The 19,435-nt window shown below is 45.2% G+C and overlaps 2 protein-coding genes and 1 long non-coding RNA gene across 3 annotated transcripts; 2 read left to right on the top strand and 1 right to left on the bottom strand.

The window, feature by feature from the left end:
• Nucleotides 1–231: 231 nt before the first annotated feature.
• tmem81 (transmembrane protein 81) lies at nucleotides 232–2,337 on the top strand. The gene is made up of 5 exons (XM_070969341.1): nucleotides 232–453; nucleotides 539–684; nucleotides 1,363–1,478; nucleotides 1,558–1,751; nucleotides 1,894–2,337. Exons 1-5 carry the CDS (start codon nucleotides 232–234, stop codon nucleotides 1,987–1,989), a joined length of 774 nt encoding a protein of 257 aa, XP_070825442.1. The 3' UTR covers nucleotides 1,990–2,337.
• Nucleotides 2,338–4,321: 1,984 nt separating this feature from the next.
• Nucleotides 4,322–5,193, bottom strand: LOC139335671 (uncharacterized). The gene is made up of 3 exons (XR_011602434.1): nucleotides 5,120–5,193; nucleotides 4,487–4,585; nucleotides 4,322–4,359 (listed from the first exon to the last, which is right to left on the bottom strand). It is a non-coding gene; the product is annotated as an uncharacterized lncRNA (long non-coding RNA).
• A 5,431-nt stretch (nucleotides 5,194–10,624) lies between these two features.
• Nucleotides 10,625–12,572, top strand: LOC139334720 (ras-related protein Rab-7L1-like). Its single transcript, XM_070967816.1, has 3 exons — nucleotides 10,625–10,765; nucleotides 11,549–11,694; nucleotides 12,392–12,572. Exons 1-3 carry the CDS (start codon nucleotides 10,625–10,627, stop codon nucleotides 12,513–12,515), a joined length of 411 nt encoding a protein of 136 aa, XP_070823917.1. The 3' UTR covers nucleotides 12,516–12,572.
• The last annotated feature ends 6,863 nt before the right edge of the window (nucleotides 12,573–19,435 follow it).

Here is a 19,435-nt window from a genome sequence, read left to right as displayed (position 1 = left end):
GATGAGCTTTCACTCATATATTCTCTCTACTGGAGAGCAATTCTGCTTGAACACATGAAATGGATTTTAAAGCACATATTAAAATCACTTAAGCTAAAAATCAATCTTTCTGACAGGACATGTTGCTCAGAGATAAAAAAATTATCAAACAGAAAGTGTGATTGTGTGTTTTTTTATGGTCATTGAGTGAAAAACCTTTTCTTTCCTGCAGATTGACTATCAAACATCAAAATGCATCATGTGACTGTCAGCTTGCTCCTCCACCTCCTCCTCCTCCATCCTCTGGCCTCAGTTCACCTGGAGGAGGCGGATGAGGCGCCACTGGAGGTCATTGTTGACAGCTCCTCCTGCAGCGCCACCTGTGGGCTGGGCGTGAAAACTCAAACGTTGTGTTTGCTGAAAGACGGCAAGACAGCAATGGAAGAAGACGTGAGAAGCAAAGAGGGAGCAGAGGTAACACAGAGACGTCTTAAACATGGGACGCTGTGACTGAGAGAGACGGGGAATAAATGATCACTGTCTTCTGCACGTGTCCAAGGTGTCAAAGGAGTGTCGAGTCCGTAAGGTGAAGTGTGTGGAGTCGTGGCAGTGTGGCCTCAGGACGATGACTGTGACTTCAGGACAGACAGTGGACATCGACTGCCTGGGAGAAGTCATGGAGGCGATGGGGAGGTTCTCATGGAGGTGAGGCTGGAGGCGAGGAGGCTGAGGATTCAGGAGTCATTCAGGTCCTTCTTAAGTTGACTCAGACATAGTGGAGTCTAATGTCTGCTGTTTGGATGTATGTTCAGCCTGGTTTCCTCTGCTCAGGGCTGAATGAACCCAAACTCAGGATGCTTTTAAGTTGAATACATTCAAATGTATTTAATAATGTGCAGTAAATTATATATTATAGTGACGGAAAATTTGCTAAAGTTAAGACGACTACATTTTGAGACGTTATGAAATCTCACAGTAAAAGTAAAATACAGGAGACACTTCATGAAGCAGCTTAGCAGCTGAAAATCTTGTTCTTGCTGAGCTGCAGCAGCTTCTCACCTGGTTGCAGTGGTTGTGATGTCACTGGTGGGTTGTGCTGTGGCTGTGGGCAGAGGTGAAACTTGTACCACAGTGGGCAGTGAAACAGCTTTTCAGCCAGGCGTGAAATGAGGGACTTAAACATTTGTAGTCTATGCGAACCAATTCATCAAATGAGCACAACGTAAATGCCAGTAAAATGCACATTACACACAAACTGATGACGCAGCGTTGCATTAAACAACAGCAACGACTGCGTCTCAAACAGGTGATTTCCTCCTCAGGTAGAACACGTGGCTGCAGCAGAGGCCAGCGCTCACTGTGCTGTTTTCTGTTACCTCTCAGGGTGTCTTGGCGTTACGCCCGAGGAATAATCACCTCTGACGACTCCCTGTTCTCCCGCTGGGACGCTCCTCTGCTGGACCGAGTGGTTCTGGACCCCGTCAGGGAGGAGGACGCAGGTAAGCTCCTCTGTTCAGCTGCTGAATGTCAACACCTCATTCAAAAAAAGATTTCCTGAACTGATGGTGTCATTTTCAGGCACTTATCGCTGTGACGTGCACGATGCCACCTTCCGCAGGGTGAAGAGGGTTTACTGGGGGGTCCGGGTTTTGCCCGTCGGGGTTCTCAATCTGGACTACCAAAGCTCTCTGGCCCAGTGGGACTCTACTGCAAACCAGCAGAACCAGACCATGTCAGACCAGCACGCCCACTGGGCACTTCTTCTTAACACAGTACGGTTTGCTTCAGGAAGCGGTGGTTTGTGGACGCTCCTCACTGTTTTCTTCTCTTGTGCAGAAACCAGATTAAACACAAAAATGACCAAATGTTAATGACAGAACGATGAACGTCCTCATCAGCAGCGTTCCTTCACAGGTGCTGATCAGCTTCAGCCTCGCAGGCGTCGCTGCCGGACTCATCCTGTTGGGCCTCTGCTGCATCGTGATGAGGAGAAAGCTCAGGCTTTTTTAAACCGTTGATTTCTGAAGTTTTGCTTGTCCAACTCTGACAAATTCACAAATTAAAACATCTGGACTGACAGATATCACCTCTCCATAACATTCAGAGGGTACACAGTTTCAACTATGCAAGGAAAGCAATTAAATAAATCAATGAATAAACATACATACACAAAAAATGCTAAACAATCATAATAACAATCACAACTGGCTCCTTTAGTCTCGCTTTCACTGTGTAATTCCATCAACCACTGGGTCTTCAGCAGCTGCACCACCTGTAATACCACTTGGAAACACCAGAGGGGGAAGTTGTCTGTTTCCACTTCCTGCAGGATTCCCCTTCATCCAATCACATGTTCACAAAGTGAAGGTCTCTCCATGCAGTTATACAGCTCGCCCCCTTCCTGCTGAAGCAGAACTCCGACCTTGTTTCAGCATTATTTTTACCATATTGTGCGTGTTTATCTTTACAGTTGAGTTGTTTTATTTACCATTCATTCAATATTTACATTATCATTAGTATTATGGTTATGTTATCTTTACAGTAGTTTGTCACTTTTTTTCTGCTCGCTGGCTTCAGGGGAAGGTGAGGCTGGAAGTATGATGATAGTTTCAAAATATAAAACTTGCATTGACTCCCTGTGGACATTCATTTAGGAGGCATTTACCTGTGTCAGGTGAGAAACATGACCTTTTGGTGACATCTGTTCGATAGACGTGTGAAGCTGCAGGTCTCAGCCGAACCAAGCGAACGCACAGGAAGTGTCTCCTCTTCCTCTAAAGACTCGTGCAGTTGAGTTATGAACTTTGACTCTTACTTCACTCTGACTGAATGGAACAAGACTGACACAAAACGTGTGACAACACCCGCCCACTGCTGAGCACACCTGTGGTGCAATTTCCCACCGATCAGCTGTATGAAGAACAAGCTGTCCTGTATGCACCTGCACCCAGAATCACTCGTCCAGTGCCCCCCCAACCCTCTGAGCTCAGAAACACACACACACGCACACACACACACACACACGCACGCACGCACGCACGCACACACACACGTCTACTTCATTTAATGCTGCATTGAAGTGCAGTATTTCTGTTTCATGCAACTTCATACTTGTGTATTTATATTTGTCCGACAGCTTCAGTGACTGTTCAGACTGCAACTTTCATCGCCTTCCTTTCCTGAGAAAACCACGTATCTCCAGATGTCTACATGTTGAAAATAATAGTAAAACTCTCCCCCTCTTCAGCTAAATAAACTCTTTAAAAAGCCTCTTTTGGCCTCTTCTGGTTTCCTGAGCTCGTTAAAGTTTAGTCGTCACAGGACGGCGATGCTGCAAAGACGTGATGAGCTCATTGAATTAGATGCAGTGCTGTAGATTAAGGCCCTCTGAACATACACGTCCACCATAAATACTCAGCTTTTAACAACATGTGACCACATCACAGCTGCTAACAGACGTCACACACTGGACATGATGCTTCGTATTCATTTATTTATTTCTGTTTTTGAATCATTTCAAATGTGAGTAAATTGAGGTTTAACTTTAACCAACGCGATGAACCCTAATTTAACCAAATAACCTACTGTGCTGATAAGGCCTTAATGACGTATATGATAACTGGTTTAATAAATTTACCTTAGAATCAGACTCTAACTGTTGAGTCAGCAGATTGGTGTTTATGCCACAGAGGACAGAAATAACATCTTCCAGGTATTCCAGGCTTCTGTCTTATTGCTCTTCAGACCAGCAGCACTGCAGCTAAGTGACAGCAGAGCACAAAGGTGGATCCTCTTTGGCTCGTCTGCTGGCAGAGCTCGCTTTTAGCCGAGGCACAGCGTAAACGACGTCATCGCCCTTTCCACAGAGGGCGCTGTTGTGCGTCCGGCTGGAAAAGTTCAGCTCAGAGTAGGTGAGTTCACTCGGGTCGTCTTCAGCCTGGAAAAGAAGAGAAAGAGGGGTTAACGTCCTAACGTCCGTCAGACGCTGACATCCATGTTCGCTGGCTGTCTTCCTTTGCTGCAGTCAGCAGGTGTCAAACTGTCCAACAGCGCCGAATTCACCAACGTGTCTTTAACATCTTCAAGTCCAGTAACTTGTTTTGTTCAAAAACCTCCAGAAAGAACATCATTTTCCTCTGGTAAGCTTTTTTCTGAGCCCACAGATGAAGTTATTGGTTTCTCCTGCGTGTGCTTTGGTATATGGGAGAGTTTACCTCAGGAGATCTGATCCGTCTGTCCCCTCCGATGTCCTCGCACACTCTGTTGGTCTACAGGAGAAGACGGTTTGGTTTGTATTCACATCAGCTCGATGCTTAAATGTCCAAAATGTTCTGAAACTCACCTGTGAGACAGAAGCGTACTCTGGTTCCTCAGGAGGCTCTGAAGAACACAGCAGTCTACAATCAGCCTACAACCTCCTGATCTGAGCTTTGAGCGGCGTTTGGGTTTGAAACGTTAATTTCACGTGCACAGAAACGTCAAACGTTGAAAGTTTCCTGTCTCTCACCCTCGGGTTTAGCAGAAATCTTCCTGCAGTAGATCAGCACAGCCACTGCTAACAGGACGACCAGGACAGCCAGAGTCAGACCCACATAGAGCCAGACGTCTGCAGAAGTTCGAGTGGACAGTTTGACATCGGCCAGTTTACTGTGACACGTCCGGCTGGACTCTCAGCTAAAAGACACATTATATACCTGTGCGATCACACCTTGCCGTGTGCAGTTTGATGTTCTTTATCAGCATCGTACCCTGGCTATAGATGATACTCATTACTGCCCGGTGTCCAATAAAATCATAGAACAGGACACCTCAAACATACTTCAGGGCGGCTGTGGCTCCGGAGGACAGCAACCACAATCAGCTCTTCCTGTCCACATGTCCAAGTGTCCTTGGCTAAGGCGTTAAATGTAAGACGAGTCAAATATGCAGAATAATAAACTCTGATGTCTGCACAGTGAATATGACGCTACAGCCAGGAGCCAGTTAGCTTAGCTTAGCTTAGCTTAGCTTAGCATAGAGACTGGGAGCAATAGGAAAGGGATCGTCTGGCTTTGTCTCCCTGCTAACACGTTGTGTGGCCGGAGGACCAGTTACCTGAGCTTCCTGTCAGCCATAGACTGTCATCAGGGCGTGGACGTACCTGCAGCTGGCGTCATGTCAGGCTGCTGCTGGTCGGAGCTTAAAGTCTGCGTTGTTGCTGCTGTGGGGGCTGAAACGGTCGAAGCTGTGAACGACAGAAACACGAGAGACGAGATGCTCGTGTGTGTCCGAACCGTTAGCTTCTTCACTCTCGTTCCACTTTAAACTCACCATCTGTGACAACGAGCGTGAACTCCCGGAAGTGACGTGACAAACCTCTGAGCGCAGCACACCTGTACCGCCCCGAGTCGGACGTGTTCAGCTGTGTGATGCTCACGTACACAAATCCTCCTGAAGAAGATGCTTCTACGTATTCAATGCTGTATCTGCCTCTCTGAACTTTGACCCCGATCGTGTTAACAAGAACGTCCTTTGGTTCACATCTGTCCTTGCAGAAGTAGGTCACGGCTGCAGAGCCAGTGAAGGAGCATTCGACCACGACGCTTCCTCCAGTTTGTGCATAGAGGGTTTTTTCTCCTGAAGGATTTTCATCGTGCAGCGCCGCTGAAAAGACCAATGATCGACAGTTTATTTTGATCCTGGAGGAAGATTTTGACATTTCATCTCATTCTGTTTCTTTGATGCTTTAATGAAACAACCGGCTTTGAGTTTAAGTTGTAAAAAGAGGATTTAGCTGATAATTAATGAACAACTTTATGCAAAAGTTCTGCAGACGCTCAGGTGTTTTTGATAAACTCTACGTCTGACTCTCAGTCTTTAGCAGAGAGCGACTCAACTGATCTACAGTCAGCTCAAACTCTTAAACCTGTCACACAGATGTGTGTGTGTGTGTGTGTGTGTGTGTGTGTGTGTGTGTGTGTGTGTGTGTGTGTGAGCAGCCGTCAGCGCTCACAGCGATGATGTCACTGAACAGTAACTTTGCAGACGAGGTGGAGCACTTTCTTCCTGCCTTCTAGTAGAAACTCACCATCGATAACGATGATTTCCACCTGCTGCTTTGAGAGTCTGCCGTCGGAGCCACAGCTGTACAGTCCTGAATCAGACTTCCTCAGCTGTCTGACGGTCACAACAAGCCGTCCTCCTCCAGACGCTCTTCTGTATTCGATGCTGTATCTGTCTCTGTGAGCCGTGACACCCGTTGTTTCAATGAGAATGTCCTTTTCGTCACAGCTGTCCCTGCAGAAGAACGTCCCGCTTCCGGTGCGAGACAGGGAGCATTCGACTGTGACGTCTCCCCCTTCGCTCCCTGAATAGACGATGATCTGGGCGTTAACGAGACCCCGGCTTCCACCCTGCAAAGCTTCAAAAAGACCAGCAATGATTAGTTTGTCTGTCAGATGCTGCAGGCTGATCACGTCCCGCTTCACGTTAACGTGGACTTTGTAACGTCCTGAGAGGGAACAGAGTTCGTCCAAACGTCCAAACAGCCACAAACCACAAGAGACTTTCAACATTACCTCCTGTTGCACTCTGTCTTCCTGTTTTTAAGAGCTGCTGTCAGTCCACAGCCTTCACAGCGTTTCCCACATAATGCTGAGAAATCACTCATCAGCTGGTTTTGTTTTAGGAAAAATGATTTAGTGTCTTTTACATTCATCAAACGTTAGTGCAGCTTTCTTTGCTCTTCTGTGCTGCAAAGAGCTGAAAAGATGAAGCCACCAATCAATTGATAGCAATTATGTTGATAACGTTTTGTCTTTCAAACGAGGACGTCAAACTTCTGGTGGTTCCAGTTCCCCAAACATCAGGATTCAACTCTTTTCTTCATGTATAACAGTAAAGTGGGTAAACTGAACATTTGTGCGTTTTGAGCTGATACTGATTTTTATTAATTGGCAGATTAATCGATGATGAAAATAATCATTACTTTCAGCTGAAAGCAACCACGTAAAAAACAAACAACCTTTAAGCAAAGAAGAACTGAAATAAAAAACTCGTTTCTCGACAGCTGTGAAGTTTTAATTGGCTTCAGTTAGTTTGACTTCATAAAGTCGGTTTACGATCTCACTTCTGATGAACTTTATTTTGAAGGATCACTTTTTCTGAAGTGTGTCCTAAAGCAGAACCAGACTGTCTCACACGAACATCTTGTTCTGCTGCCCACAGTGAGCACAGAGAAATCCTCAGAGCGTCCCTCCACAGAGCAAACACCTGAAACTGAACTCTGGACGAGGCTCTTTGATCTGAACACCTCAGACTGCTGAATTTCCATTTTCACACTCAAAGACACGAAAATGAAGAAAACGAGTGAAGTGAATGCACTCACAGAGGAAGAGGAAGCAGACCAAGGTGTGCTGGACTTCCATGTTGAAGCTCTGATGGTTTATGCTGCCACTTCCTGCTTCACTGGTCAACTAGGAAACGGTAGAGTCCCTCCTCCAATCACAACGCAGCCACTGTTTCTGCACACCAACGCACGTATGACTGTTCACCGACACTGGCATTAAAAACAGAGGGAGAATGCACTGTCTCACACACACACACACACACACACACACACACACACACACACACACACACACACACACCAGGGGATTTTAATCATGCCTCTCTGCCAAAATTCATCTCCTCATCTCTCGCTCTCCTCTCCTCTGTGCATCATTTCTTCTCCGCATGACAAACCCTGAGTGGACAGTCAGACGTGTCCTCACTCACAGTCCAGGTCTTGGTATCTCGTCGGGCGTGTGACCAGGCCGTCCGACCTCACCTACGCCGCGAACTTCTCCAGCTTTGCTTTCCTGTAGCGTGTCACCTTCGTTCTCTGCGGCCAGCTGGTCTCCAGGTCTGAGTCAGAGAGGCGAGGCAGCGGTTTGTGGAGGTTTTCCAGCATCAGGAGACGTGTCAGAGACTGGACGCTGGCACTGATCTGTGTGTTTTACACTTACACATACACCTTGAAAACAAACAGCGCACAAACAGAGCTCCTGTGCTGCTCCTGCACCTTTTTTGGAGATTGTGATGTGGCTGATCCAGGATCTGGGCACCTCAAAAACTCTGCGCTGCAACACAGAAACACAATGTTGAGCTCACAGTCGGCTAATTCACTGTCACACACTGCCAGAGTAAACAGTGTGTGTGTGTGTTCACAGTGATGGAGGAACACCAGCCTTATCTTTAAAGGTGTCCTCTGCTTTGAAAACCTCATTTCAGTCCAACTTTCCACACACACCTCTTCATCACTGCTGATTCTGTTCATCATCTTATTCTCCTTCTTGTTCAGGACGGAGAGAATCAGCTGCTTTTTGCTGGCTGCACCGAACAAGACCAGCTCCCACGTCCTTAAATCTTCCAGGTCAAACAGCATATCCTTTACACACACACACACACACACGCACACACACACACACACACACACACACACACACACACACACACACACACACACACAAGCAGATACTGTACACAGGCACATGTATAACACATTTACTGCAGTCAGTGTATTTACCCTTCATGACGGCTGTTCCTTTCTTTATGTCGGACCTGTCTGTACTCATGTGACTGACAGCATCAGTCAGCTGTGTGTCTGTAGCTGTCATGGACTCACAGTGCAGCTGTTCCTGCAGTCCTGCATGTTCACGTAGTAGCTGAGCTTGTTCCACACACTCTCGATGTCCAGGAAGTTGTCGTCGTCGATGGAGTAGCTGTTCCCGGTCAGAGGGTCGATGAAGAAGTTCTCTCCGATGCTCCGACTGCCCGACGGCACCAACACCCAGCAGTGCACCTGCAGTCCTCGCAGGGGGTCAGCGGGTCGCCGCTCGCCGTCCTGCTCATGTCCAGGAAGAGGAGGTGAGAGGAGGGAGGGTGTGTGTCGACCTAACAGGGAGCCTGCTGTCGCTCTGTGTTGGTCTCAGTGAAAAGGCCTCGTTACCTCCTGTGGTTTCTGTTTGTGAAGCAGCGCAGCTTCAGCATCCTGTCTCTTCTTCTGTTGCTGCATCAGAAAGTGACTCTTCAGCTCCCTCAGAGGTTTCACTGGGTACTTATTCTCCTGCTGCTCCTGCTCTGAGATCACACTCTGCATCTACAAACACAGTCACTGTCAATCAAAGGTGCGTTCATATGTGCAGCAGGTGTGCAGTAACGCGCACTGAACCAAGAGCAGCGCTGACCTCGCCCTCTGTGTCCAGCAGGGGGCACTCCTGCTCCAGCTCAAGCTCCCCTGTGTTCTACAAGCCTCCACTGATTGGGTTGAGCATCTGCTCGTCCACCTGTTCCTCAGGTGTTTTGTGTCACGTAAAGCGTCAATTTGCTCATTTTACACATTAAAGTCAATTTAGTGGGCAGTTAAACTGAAGGTGTGGAGCTTTAAAAGCTGTTCTGCACAAAAGGAGTCAAATGACAGATGCATCATGGGAAGTGTATGATCCTGTGTTTCACACAGGTCAAGATGTCTTTTTTTAACTCTTCCCCCAGCTTTAGGAGTCCAGCACTAAACGGCTGGAGAACCACTTTAAGAAAGAACAAGCAATCAGTATTTTGTTAGAATTCAACAACTCTGGCTACCGTGAGGTGTTCACAGCACACGACCAGGGACGGCGGTGATGAAGGGGGTCTTCAAGACACTCCTCCCTGAATGTTCCTGCTGAACATGAGTTGGTCTTTTATACACATGACTGTGTATAAAAATGTACTTTTACTTCTACTTCAGTAATTCTTAGAGCATGTACTTTTGAATATTTGAGTACTGGAGTAATGTTTTGACTGAGCTCCTTTGACTTGTAGTGCAGTAATATTTGACCATTAGTATCTGTACTTTGACTCAAGTACTGGCACTGAGTACTTCGTCCACCGCTGCTCACCTGTGCCATCCATGCAGAACGCTCAAAGGGTGCTTCACAGGTGCTATCGTGCCAGCGTCCGGTATCAAACATGGCACCACATTGTTCTTGACTCACGGAGCCAGACGGCTGATGGACGTCCCAGTTGCTGAACTTGAGCGTCTCATCTGCCAGTGACCCCCTCCAGCTGCTGATGTTAGGGTTAGGGTCGTATGGTTGGATCCAGGCGTACTGGAAGCAGCAGAACAGGATCGCCTCAGGTCTGGTGTCTGTCAGCCTTCAACGGCCTCGCTAAGCTTGAAGCTGCTCAGCGCCAAGTTTTGATGTAAAAATGCATTTATTCTATTTTTGATCACTTTGGTGTGGCGGCCCTGACAACTCAAAGCTCGGCAAGGAAAGAAAACACATATGTAGACTGAACATACTCAGTTTAAAGTACTACAAATATAACTGCAGTACAGAAAAGTCAAACTTTAACATTTGTGCTTCATTGAAAGTGTTTGACACGTACTGTAAAAAGTCTTCTCCTAAATACACGTCGTTCAGTTCTACTTCAATGTACTAAAAAGTAAAGTGGTATTTCAAAGTACTTTTAAAAAGTGTTCTTTATTGTAAGTGTATCATAAATTGTACTTGTGTACTTTTAAAAAATGCACTGAATTACAAATATTTTCAATAGTAATAAAGTGTACTTTCTAAGTGTACTTATACTTAGTCCTTTGTAATACACTGGATTACACTCCAGCACGTAATGAGGCGTCTACGTATGTATGTCTGTGAGCTGTGCGGTGATGTTTGACGTCACCAGCTCGTCCAGCTTCCTCAGCTGTTGCTATTGGAAACAGGACCTGGACAACAAGGCCATCCTGCCTAACGGAGCCTCCATCCCCTGCATCCTGCTGGCCAGCAAGGTGATTCAGTGCATCTACGGTAATGATGAATTTATCATGAAAGCCTTCTGGTTCAGTATTAATAAATGAGTCGTGCGCTGTCGCTGGATGGATTAACAGCCTCATGTTCTGTGAGTCAAATGAATAAATAATCATTTAAATGATTAGATTATAGCAACATTATAATCAAGAGGTAAGATTGATGGAGCTTAAAGAGCTTTTTTTTCTTGCTCTGTGTTTTTGGCTGGACATTTCATAAAACAAGACAGAAAGAAAAGCACAGATGTCACAAAAACTGTGAATCACTTTTATTTTTCCATTCACATTCACTCTCAGTAAAAGGCACACAGATACACAATGAAACCTTGACCTGCTAACATCTGTTATTGCTTGGTATCTTCACCTTTCACCCACCGTATAACTCCAAACATTGAGAAAGTTGATGAAGCATCCCTCCAGCAGATACTTCTGAAGGATGTTTTCAAAGAAAGTTGTAATTTCATACATATTAGCATATTAGCATTAGCATGTCACAATCAAAATTTCTCCCTCAGATCAATCAATCCAAATTACAGAGGCCCAGAGACGGAGCGAAAACAAAACGTCAAGGCCACATTTCACTACATCAACACGCTCGAAATGACAGCGTTGTACAGATTGATACTACACTAAATTCAGGTCAGACTATTTGACATCAGCCATACCGCAGATGGAGCAGACCTGATGCTGAAACTGCTCACCTTACAGCAACAAAATGTCTTCCTGGCCCTCTCTCTGTCTCTCTGTCCGTCTGTCTGTCTCCAGTGTGACCTGGCTCGGCGGGTTGTGTCAGCAGAGAGCATCGACAGGTTCAGCAAGGCCAACGGCTTCATGACGCGGATGGAGACTTCGGTCAAAGACAACAAGAAGGTTGGGGAGGCAATGAGGGAACTCAAGAAGAGGCAGAGAAAGTTCAGATGATGGAGGACAGGCCGGAGGATGCTAACAGGAAAAAGATGACCCACTAAATCAATGCAAACATACTGTGAGCGTAAATCAGCCATTTTGCTGCAGTTTAAGGTCACTTTCTGCAGCCTTTAGCCTCACATGGTTTTATTACCTGCAGCTTCTTTCAGACCTCCTTGTATGCATGATGACGCCATGTCAGGAGGCCATAACATATTCTCTTGGGTCATAACCCAACATGTATTTTCTTGAACTCAAGACCAAAAACAGTGCTGCTGCTGCTGCAGTTCGGCCTCTGCAACATCCTGCTGGGAGATGAGATGTGCTCAACATCTAGACTTGTAGCTTTTAGCTGATGTCAAACTTTGTCAAACTTTGTCAAAGGTGGGTGTATTAACGACGCAGAAGAAGCTGCAGGTTGGCAAAAGCATAAAAACAGGCAGGAAATCAGAATTTGGCAAATTTGAGTGGACCGGCAGCATGGATGCAAGACGACAAGTCATAGTGGACACGTGCAACCTGTGTCCACTCTATGTGAGCCCGTAAAGTCCTATCAGAGCACAGCTTCACTTGTTTGGAAAAGTTTTCAGTGTATCTCTGCAGCTGTGTACCCCTACAGCCTCTGAGACGACAGTCATTTAAAGGGCTGGTTGTGATTCATACAGTTTGCATATTAATAAAGTCACTAAATCTGTTTTGCAGGAGGTTGGTGCAGGAGATTTTGTCGGTCCAGTCCAGCCTGGAGCCGCTGCAACCCGGACCTCAGGACAGCGTTTGCCCTCAGCTGCACTCAGAGTGCAGCAGCAGAGGAAGAAGCTGCTGCTGAAGCGCTGCCTTCATCAGTCACGGGAAAAAGCAAACACAGCCGGGAGCTGCTCGTTGGCCATTTGAGGAGCCACTTCACCCCAGTACTGAGGCTTTTTGCTAACAGAGAAGGACAGAGGAGGCACCGCGAGGCTGCCAACGGCCAGTTTGATCTACGATTAGAAACACTGAGGGTGGATGATACTCCACCACCAGCGTTAATGTCACAAAGCCTCAGTCAGGCTCTCTAAAACAATCTAACAAGCACAGTAACCAGAGAATGTGTAGGTTTTTATGACTGTTGTAATGTTTAAGAGATTTATTTTTATTAAAAATTCACCAAGCATCCATCAGTAAATCAGTCTTCCATTATCCACAAATTTATATCCAATCAGCCGGCCCAGATTCTAAAAACTGCCGGTAATTTTCATGTTCTTTCCATTTGAGTAAACGTCATTTTTGTCGTTATTTCTTCAGTAAATGTGAGAAGAATCGGATGGTGTGCATTTACATCACCTACAGAAACTCCACCATCAACATGCAGAAGAAAACATCTCACTCGTTCTGTGAGGTGTTGACCTGAACCTTACAGACATCAGTCACCACAGTCTCCAACCGAGCGACGGGTCGCGGTGATGAGGAGGAGAGAGAGACATGAGGAGGAGCAGAAGGAGCAGAGGGGAGGTGTGTGTGTGTGTGTGTGTGTGTGTGTGTGTGTGTGTGTGTGTGTGTGTGTGTGTGTGTGTCAGCTTATTAAATGGAAGAGCTCTCGGTGTGAGAACAAGGTGTGGAGCGTCAAGCCGCCTCCTCCAACAGGCTGAGTCAGTCAGACACATGGCATCCTCGTGCTAATAACCTGTGTGTGTGTGTGTGTGTGTGTGTGTGTGTGTGTGTGTGTGTGTGTGTGTGTGTGTGTGTGTGTGCCAGCGAGCCACATGGTGTGTAGGTGCTGTTGTGTTTCTGCGTGTGTGTGTCAGATGAAGGCACATGGATGTGCATGTGCCTTTACGACATCAAGAGCACACACACACACACACACACACACACACACACATCCTGTTGACAGGATTTGTGGGTAAATTCACACTATTTTTGAGTCAAGCGCAGTCAGTTTTTTTGAGCAAAAAGAGGTTAAAAATGATAAGAATCTCAAACATTGTCTTTATTAATGTCAGAACTGCACCCATTGGCGACATAATCATTGCAGTAAAACACAAAAACATGATGTGGAAAGCTGCAGTAAATTCCCAGCATGAACTTTTGGTTAATGACATCCTCAGTGCGCTAAACCAGTTTGACTTCACCTTGCTTGTGAGGAGTCTTCATCAAGACAGATGGCTCTAAATGCTGTGATAACCACCAGCCACAATGTTGCTGTGGAGAAGCGCTCAGTCAGAGAGGCCAATCAGAGCAGCAGCAGCACGGAAACTCAACCTGACCCAGAATCGAGACATCAACATATTCAGAGAGCTGAAAGGGGAGCAGTTACTCATGTTCTGTACTGTCAGTTCCAACACAGCAACAGATCTGTTCCTACATGTCCCGAACATCCATGCCGTGGATGTGAACAGAAGCAGATTCAGCACAAATTAAGCCAATTATTGATTCAGGGAGGTGAGCACAGCGTGAGCGTTTCTTATCTCTCATTCTGTTTTACACTCAAGTTAAGACACTTTCAACTCAAGCAGACACGCCTTCGCCACAGTTCACAGTGGTGCATCCATTCAGCTCTGAGACTGACTCCATTTTTAGAGGCTTACCATTGCACCCAAAAGTATAAATTTTGTCCTGATTGCTTTGAAATCTAAAGAACCATGCAGAGCATGAGTGTAAGGCACCAATTTTAATCAACCTGCCTGTTGGATTATGGGACATTTTGTGTTTCAAGGTGTTTATTTTGACCTGAACATGACGCTGGAGGAAAGGTCGGGGTGACACACACACAAAAACAAGTGTTGTTGTAATTTGCAGCCTGCAGTACATGCATGCCTGTTGCTTATATTCACTTTGAGTTGAGTGTGTGTGTTTGCACGTCGGTGTGGGTGGAGGCTTCTATTCCTATCAGTGAGTTGGAGGAAGGAGCTCTTGGCCGTGAGTCAGTCGACCACACGGGCTGCAGTCCTGGAGAAGCCTCAACAAAATGACCGGATGTTGAACAGATGGACTTTTGTCAGAGTGGCCATTTGTCAGGATACGTCACTACTTTCATCATATTATTTTCTATTCATGTAATCGCAGCTTGTCAGCAGTCGGAAGGGCACTCCAGCAGGGCTCGCTGGAAGTAAATGGGCAAATTTGCGATTGTGGAGCTTTTCGACCCGGGAGGCCTCTCTCTGCTCACATGTGCCGGTCTTAAATTTCACACTGTAAGAAGCGGTTATTGTGCCTGCCAAGTCACGCTTCGCCCGTTTGACACCAAGTAATGAACACTGAGGACTGAATCGTCCTAATAAGTGTTTGGCTGTAGCTTGGAGTTGGTAGTGATGCTGGTTAAATGAATCTCTGTATTAGCATCTCCATACAACGGGGTCACACCAGGTCCACTGATAAATGGCAAACAGGAGGACGCTCTGAGTTTGACCCAGTTGATCGTGAGATCCCAGCTGCCAGACTCCAGCAGCGGCAACTTTTCAATAGCTGTTCGTAAATCCCTTTTCTTATCCTCTCTTCCTCTTATGTTACCACAACTCAATATCACCTGTACCCGGTCACCTGACTGCAACCTTCATGCACTTTGACATTTCGTCCAGTTGGATCTGTGTCCACCATGGGTCTTTAAGAAGCAGCTCAGGACTCTGAGGCTGTTGAAAGGTGCCATAAAAACACATTTCCTTCCCATCCTTCCCCTCGTTACATCTGTCCTCAATGAGGAAAAACTTGTGATTTCTGGCAGCTGAAGCTTTTGAAGTTGCAGCAGTTCTCCCTTGTTGCCATTTGGGGCCGCTAGTGAGCACATTTTGCTTAATGCTGCTGTGAATAGGAAAAAATGCCGCAAATGAAAAATGTTATTTTATCATAAATTAAACCACCTAAAGACATCATCTTTTTATATCCAAGAATAAACAAAAATATGACTTTGGTTCTGAGCTTGTGAGCGTTTCTCCACGACATCAAACATTTATTCAGAGCTTCGTTTCTTGGCCGGATGATGGCATCAGCACGTCTCTATTCCCGGCCTCAGCAGCGTGGGAAGCCTCCCACCAGCCTCCTGTGGGCTGACGGCCGCTCTCATGTCAAAGCTGCCTGTTGCTCTGAACCAGAAAGCCAAAGATAGAAGGAGCTGTTCGTCCCATGTCACGATCACGTTTGCTCCAAATGTCAGTTTTGTTTGATTTAGATTTCATACGTTGGCTTTATTTTCTCCAGTCTCATATCTGTTTAGCATCATTTATTGCATATTTGGCCAATGTGTTTGGATTTAGCCTCTGGAGTTCATGTTGTGTCTTTAGTGTCATCTGATGGTGAAAAGCGAGTAAGCAGATTTATTGTTCAAACTATTCAATTAATCCCAAACAATTTTACTAATAAATTAAGCAAAATACACTATTGAATTTGTCTGATTCCAGCTCCTTAAATATGAATATTCTCTGGTTTCTTCACTCCTCTATGAGAGTTAACTAACTATCTTTGGGCTGTAGGCAAAACAAGACATGTAAAGATGTCATTTAGGCTTCTTCACCATTTTCTGACATTTGACATAGACTAAATAACTGATCGATTAATCGAAAAAATAATCGAAACAGATGAATCAACAGCAAAAGTAACATTTGGTCGCAGCTTTACTGTACTTGAAGTCAAATTGAAGTACTATTTCAGATTAAACCAGCTGGACGGCCTCACCAAACAGACAATTCCCCTAAAATGATCATCATTTAATAGTATGTCTATATTTGTTGATAATACCTTTGCTTGCTTTCCTTGTAATAGAGTATTTTTGCATCATTTTTGGTGCTTTTACTGAATGTTAAGGATTTCTTCCACCACAGGCTGCATCACACAATCAGATCGACCGAATAAAAACCAAATGGTTTTATATGTGTAAAATGGAACTGATAGTGTTGCATGAGCCTTCCAAAGCCAGTCCACAGAGTTCATTTTGCTTATTGTGGTCTGAAAAGATGAATTACTACTTCATGTGCTGTAGACACAAATCACACTCACTGCATGGGTTTTAAGGGTGAGGCAGTAATCAAAGGGGCAGCGCCACCGGACGCTTGCAGACTCTTAGTCTTGTGCTGTAGATTCTACATTGTTATTTACAGAAGGGACGTCCTTTTTGAAAATCATCCACTGATTCATACTACGTGTTAGCGGTTAGCAATCAATGGAGGTTTCACAGCTGAAATCAAATGCTGCTCTCACTTAGGGAGTATTGGTGACTGTGGGTGGAGGAAAAGGTCCCCACAGATGTCAACTACAACACTTCAGAGGAAGAATTTGCTGATTTTGCAGAAGCAGCGTCAAAACTCCACGAGGCCTTGAGACGAGACGTCAGCGCCCCAGTGGCTCCTTCAAGGAGCCGCTGGAGGAGGGATGGTGTTTACTCCCTTTACCTCTGACCCTCCTGGAATAACCCAAGCAAACGGACAGTTGCATCATGAATTACGTTTGACATTTTTCATGACTGACGTAATCTGGATCACCCGCAGGTGTAGGCCGCTCTGGTGAAGGTAGGCTGACCCAAAGCTTATCTTCCCAATGAAAGTGAAATAAAGCAGTGACGTAAGTGTGCTGTTAAGTTTCCACAAAAACTGTTGTTGTAAAAAATGAGATAAAAATGTTAACGACAGCCACTTTTTGTGGGTGAAGAATAAAATGCATCAGTCGTGATTAAGGAAAGCCGGATGATTATTCACGGGGGTTGACGTTCCACGAGTGGGCAGGATGACAATATGCCTGATGACGCTGCCACGCCAAATGTAGGAAGTCTCACTGGGGTTTGTTTGCGTCGGGGTTTTTCATCCAACAGATCCTCCACCATCTGCTGACAGCGAGTCACACAGACAGCAAGCAGAGACAGAAAAAACAAAAGACCAACTATCCAGGTCAAGAAGCCTTCATGCTGATCCATGCAAACATCAGAACCAGTTTAAAGGAAACTATTTGGGGATGAATGGTAGAAATAAATGGAGGTGTTGGTGAGGGGCAGCCTCCAGGGCATCTGACATTTGGACTATTTTCCTGTAGATTTGTTCCTGCATTGTGTAGCGTTGAGCGCTTCAGAAAACTGGAGTCTAATTCCTCATGTGTTTCATCATACCAGTTGATTCTTATTGTCATGCTGATAATTAATACTTGTGGGAGAAATCGTGCACCAGCAGCCACCACCACCACAACAACAACAACAAGGCAAAGATCTGGAAGCAGTTTCTGACAGCGTGTTAATCAGATGGTGATGAAACTGTGATGATGAGTTTCAGAACATTAGCCTTGAGCGAGGGGAAACCTTTGGCTCCATACCAACATGAAAGTGTCTTTAAATATAAAGGACGACCTCAGGCTACAGAGCAAATACAGAGACTAGCTGTGTGTGAAGACTACAGTAGCAACACCTTTTGTTGCAGGACTACTGAAATAATTAACAGGATTATTTCTGGAAATAGAGAGAACTTATGCATTTACACCTTGATACATGCATGTACACTGGAGCAGGACAGACAGAGAGGACTGGATTTACTGAGAAAAAGGAGAAAAGAAACAGATAGAGTGAGCAGAGAGACAGAGAGAGCAATTAAATAAGTGAGCGAAGCCAAATGACGGTGGTGTTATCGTCCCCTGTTACTCGCCGTATGCATCTCACTCTTATCTAACAATAAATATGCCACAAATGCTGTGATTCCAACAATGTGCCAGGCAGCCATTAAAAAGTTATCTTAGTGCCATCCAAACCTGCTCCGTGTTCACCACAGAAGCTGTTATGGTGATACAGTGTCTGGTTCTTTAAAAAAGATGCCTTTTGGAAGGTTAATGATGTATATAAGACACCCGCTGTGACAGTAAACATCAAGCCAAAGAGCATGTGGTGTCAGTCATATGGAACATTACATAATACTGATAATTTAAGAAAGACAGCAAATGTTTTGCACATTATACACAACTACATTGTATATTATAACAAAGAAAAACAAATTGTTGCAGCCAAATCATTAATAAATTACATATAAGAAGCTGTAACTGCTGCCAAAGGTGCTTTGTTAAAGTACTGAAAGGCCCGAGTACTTTTACTATTTTTTTAAATGGTTTCAAATTAGGAAAGTCATGTTTATGGTGTTTTTCTATGGAAAACCTAAACGTGTCATAATCAACGTTTTGCAGTTTCACTCATTTCCTCGGTAAAATAATTTGAGGGCGCTTTGTTTTCACCATCACAGCTTCAAAAGCTGTTCATTACACGGATGGCTGCCACTCGCTGCTGTCAATGGATTTCCGTATTTCCATGCCTCTCAAACGTGACCCGGCATCTTAGAAGTTATGTTAAACTGACCAATGGGAGCGCGGTATTGGCAACACGTCGCAGTTCACGTTTGACAGAGGCCAGAGCTGCATTCCGGTACAGTAGGAAATATGATAAACCGAACATTTACGACATTGTATAACGGTTCGTGTAGGTTATCAAGTGAAAAATAGAACCAATCAAGCATTTACACCACCTAGTCCAAGTCCGCTGATTCTGTTATTGTTGTTATCGTGAAAATAATTTGCGCAAAAGTACATAAAATTGTTTATTTCCATCAAACAAAACAAATGCGCTTAAGCAGAATCTTCGGATTTGGCCGTATTTCGTGGTCACCATTAATGTTATCTGTAATCATCCCCCTGTTTGCAGTTATACAACGTCAATAAATGCTCTGACATGCGGACGCGTACGTCAGGTGGCTCTATAATTTTTCTGTCACCGCTGTTCATTGAACGCAGCACAGGATCAGCGCAGAGTCCGACGCA

This window comes from Chaetodon trifascialis, chromosome 8 (assembly GCF_039877785.1).
Source record: "Chaetodon trifascialis isolate fChaTrf1 chromosome 8, fChaTrf1.hap1, whole genome shotgun sequence".
Taxonomy (NCBI): domain Eukaryota; kingdom Metazoa; phylum Chordata; class Actinopteri; order Chaetodontiformes; family Chaetodontidae; genus Chaetodon; species Chaetodon trifascialis.
This window is presented reverse-complemented; position numbering and strand designations above follow the sequence as displayed.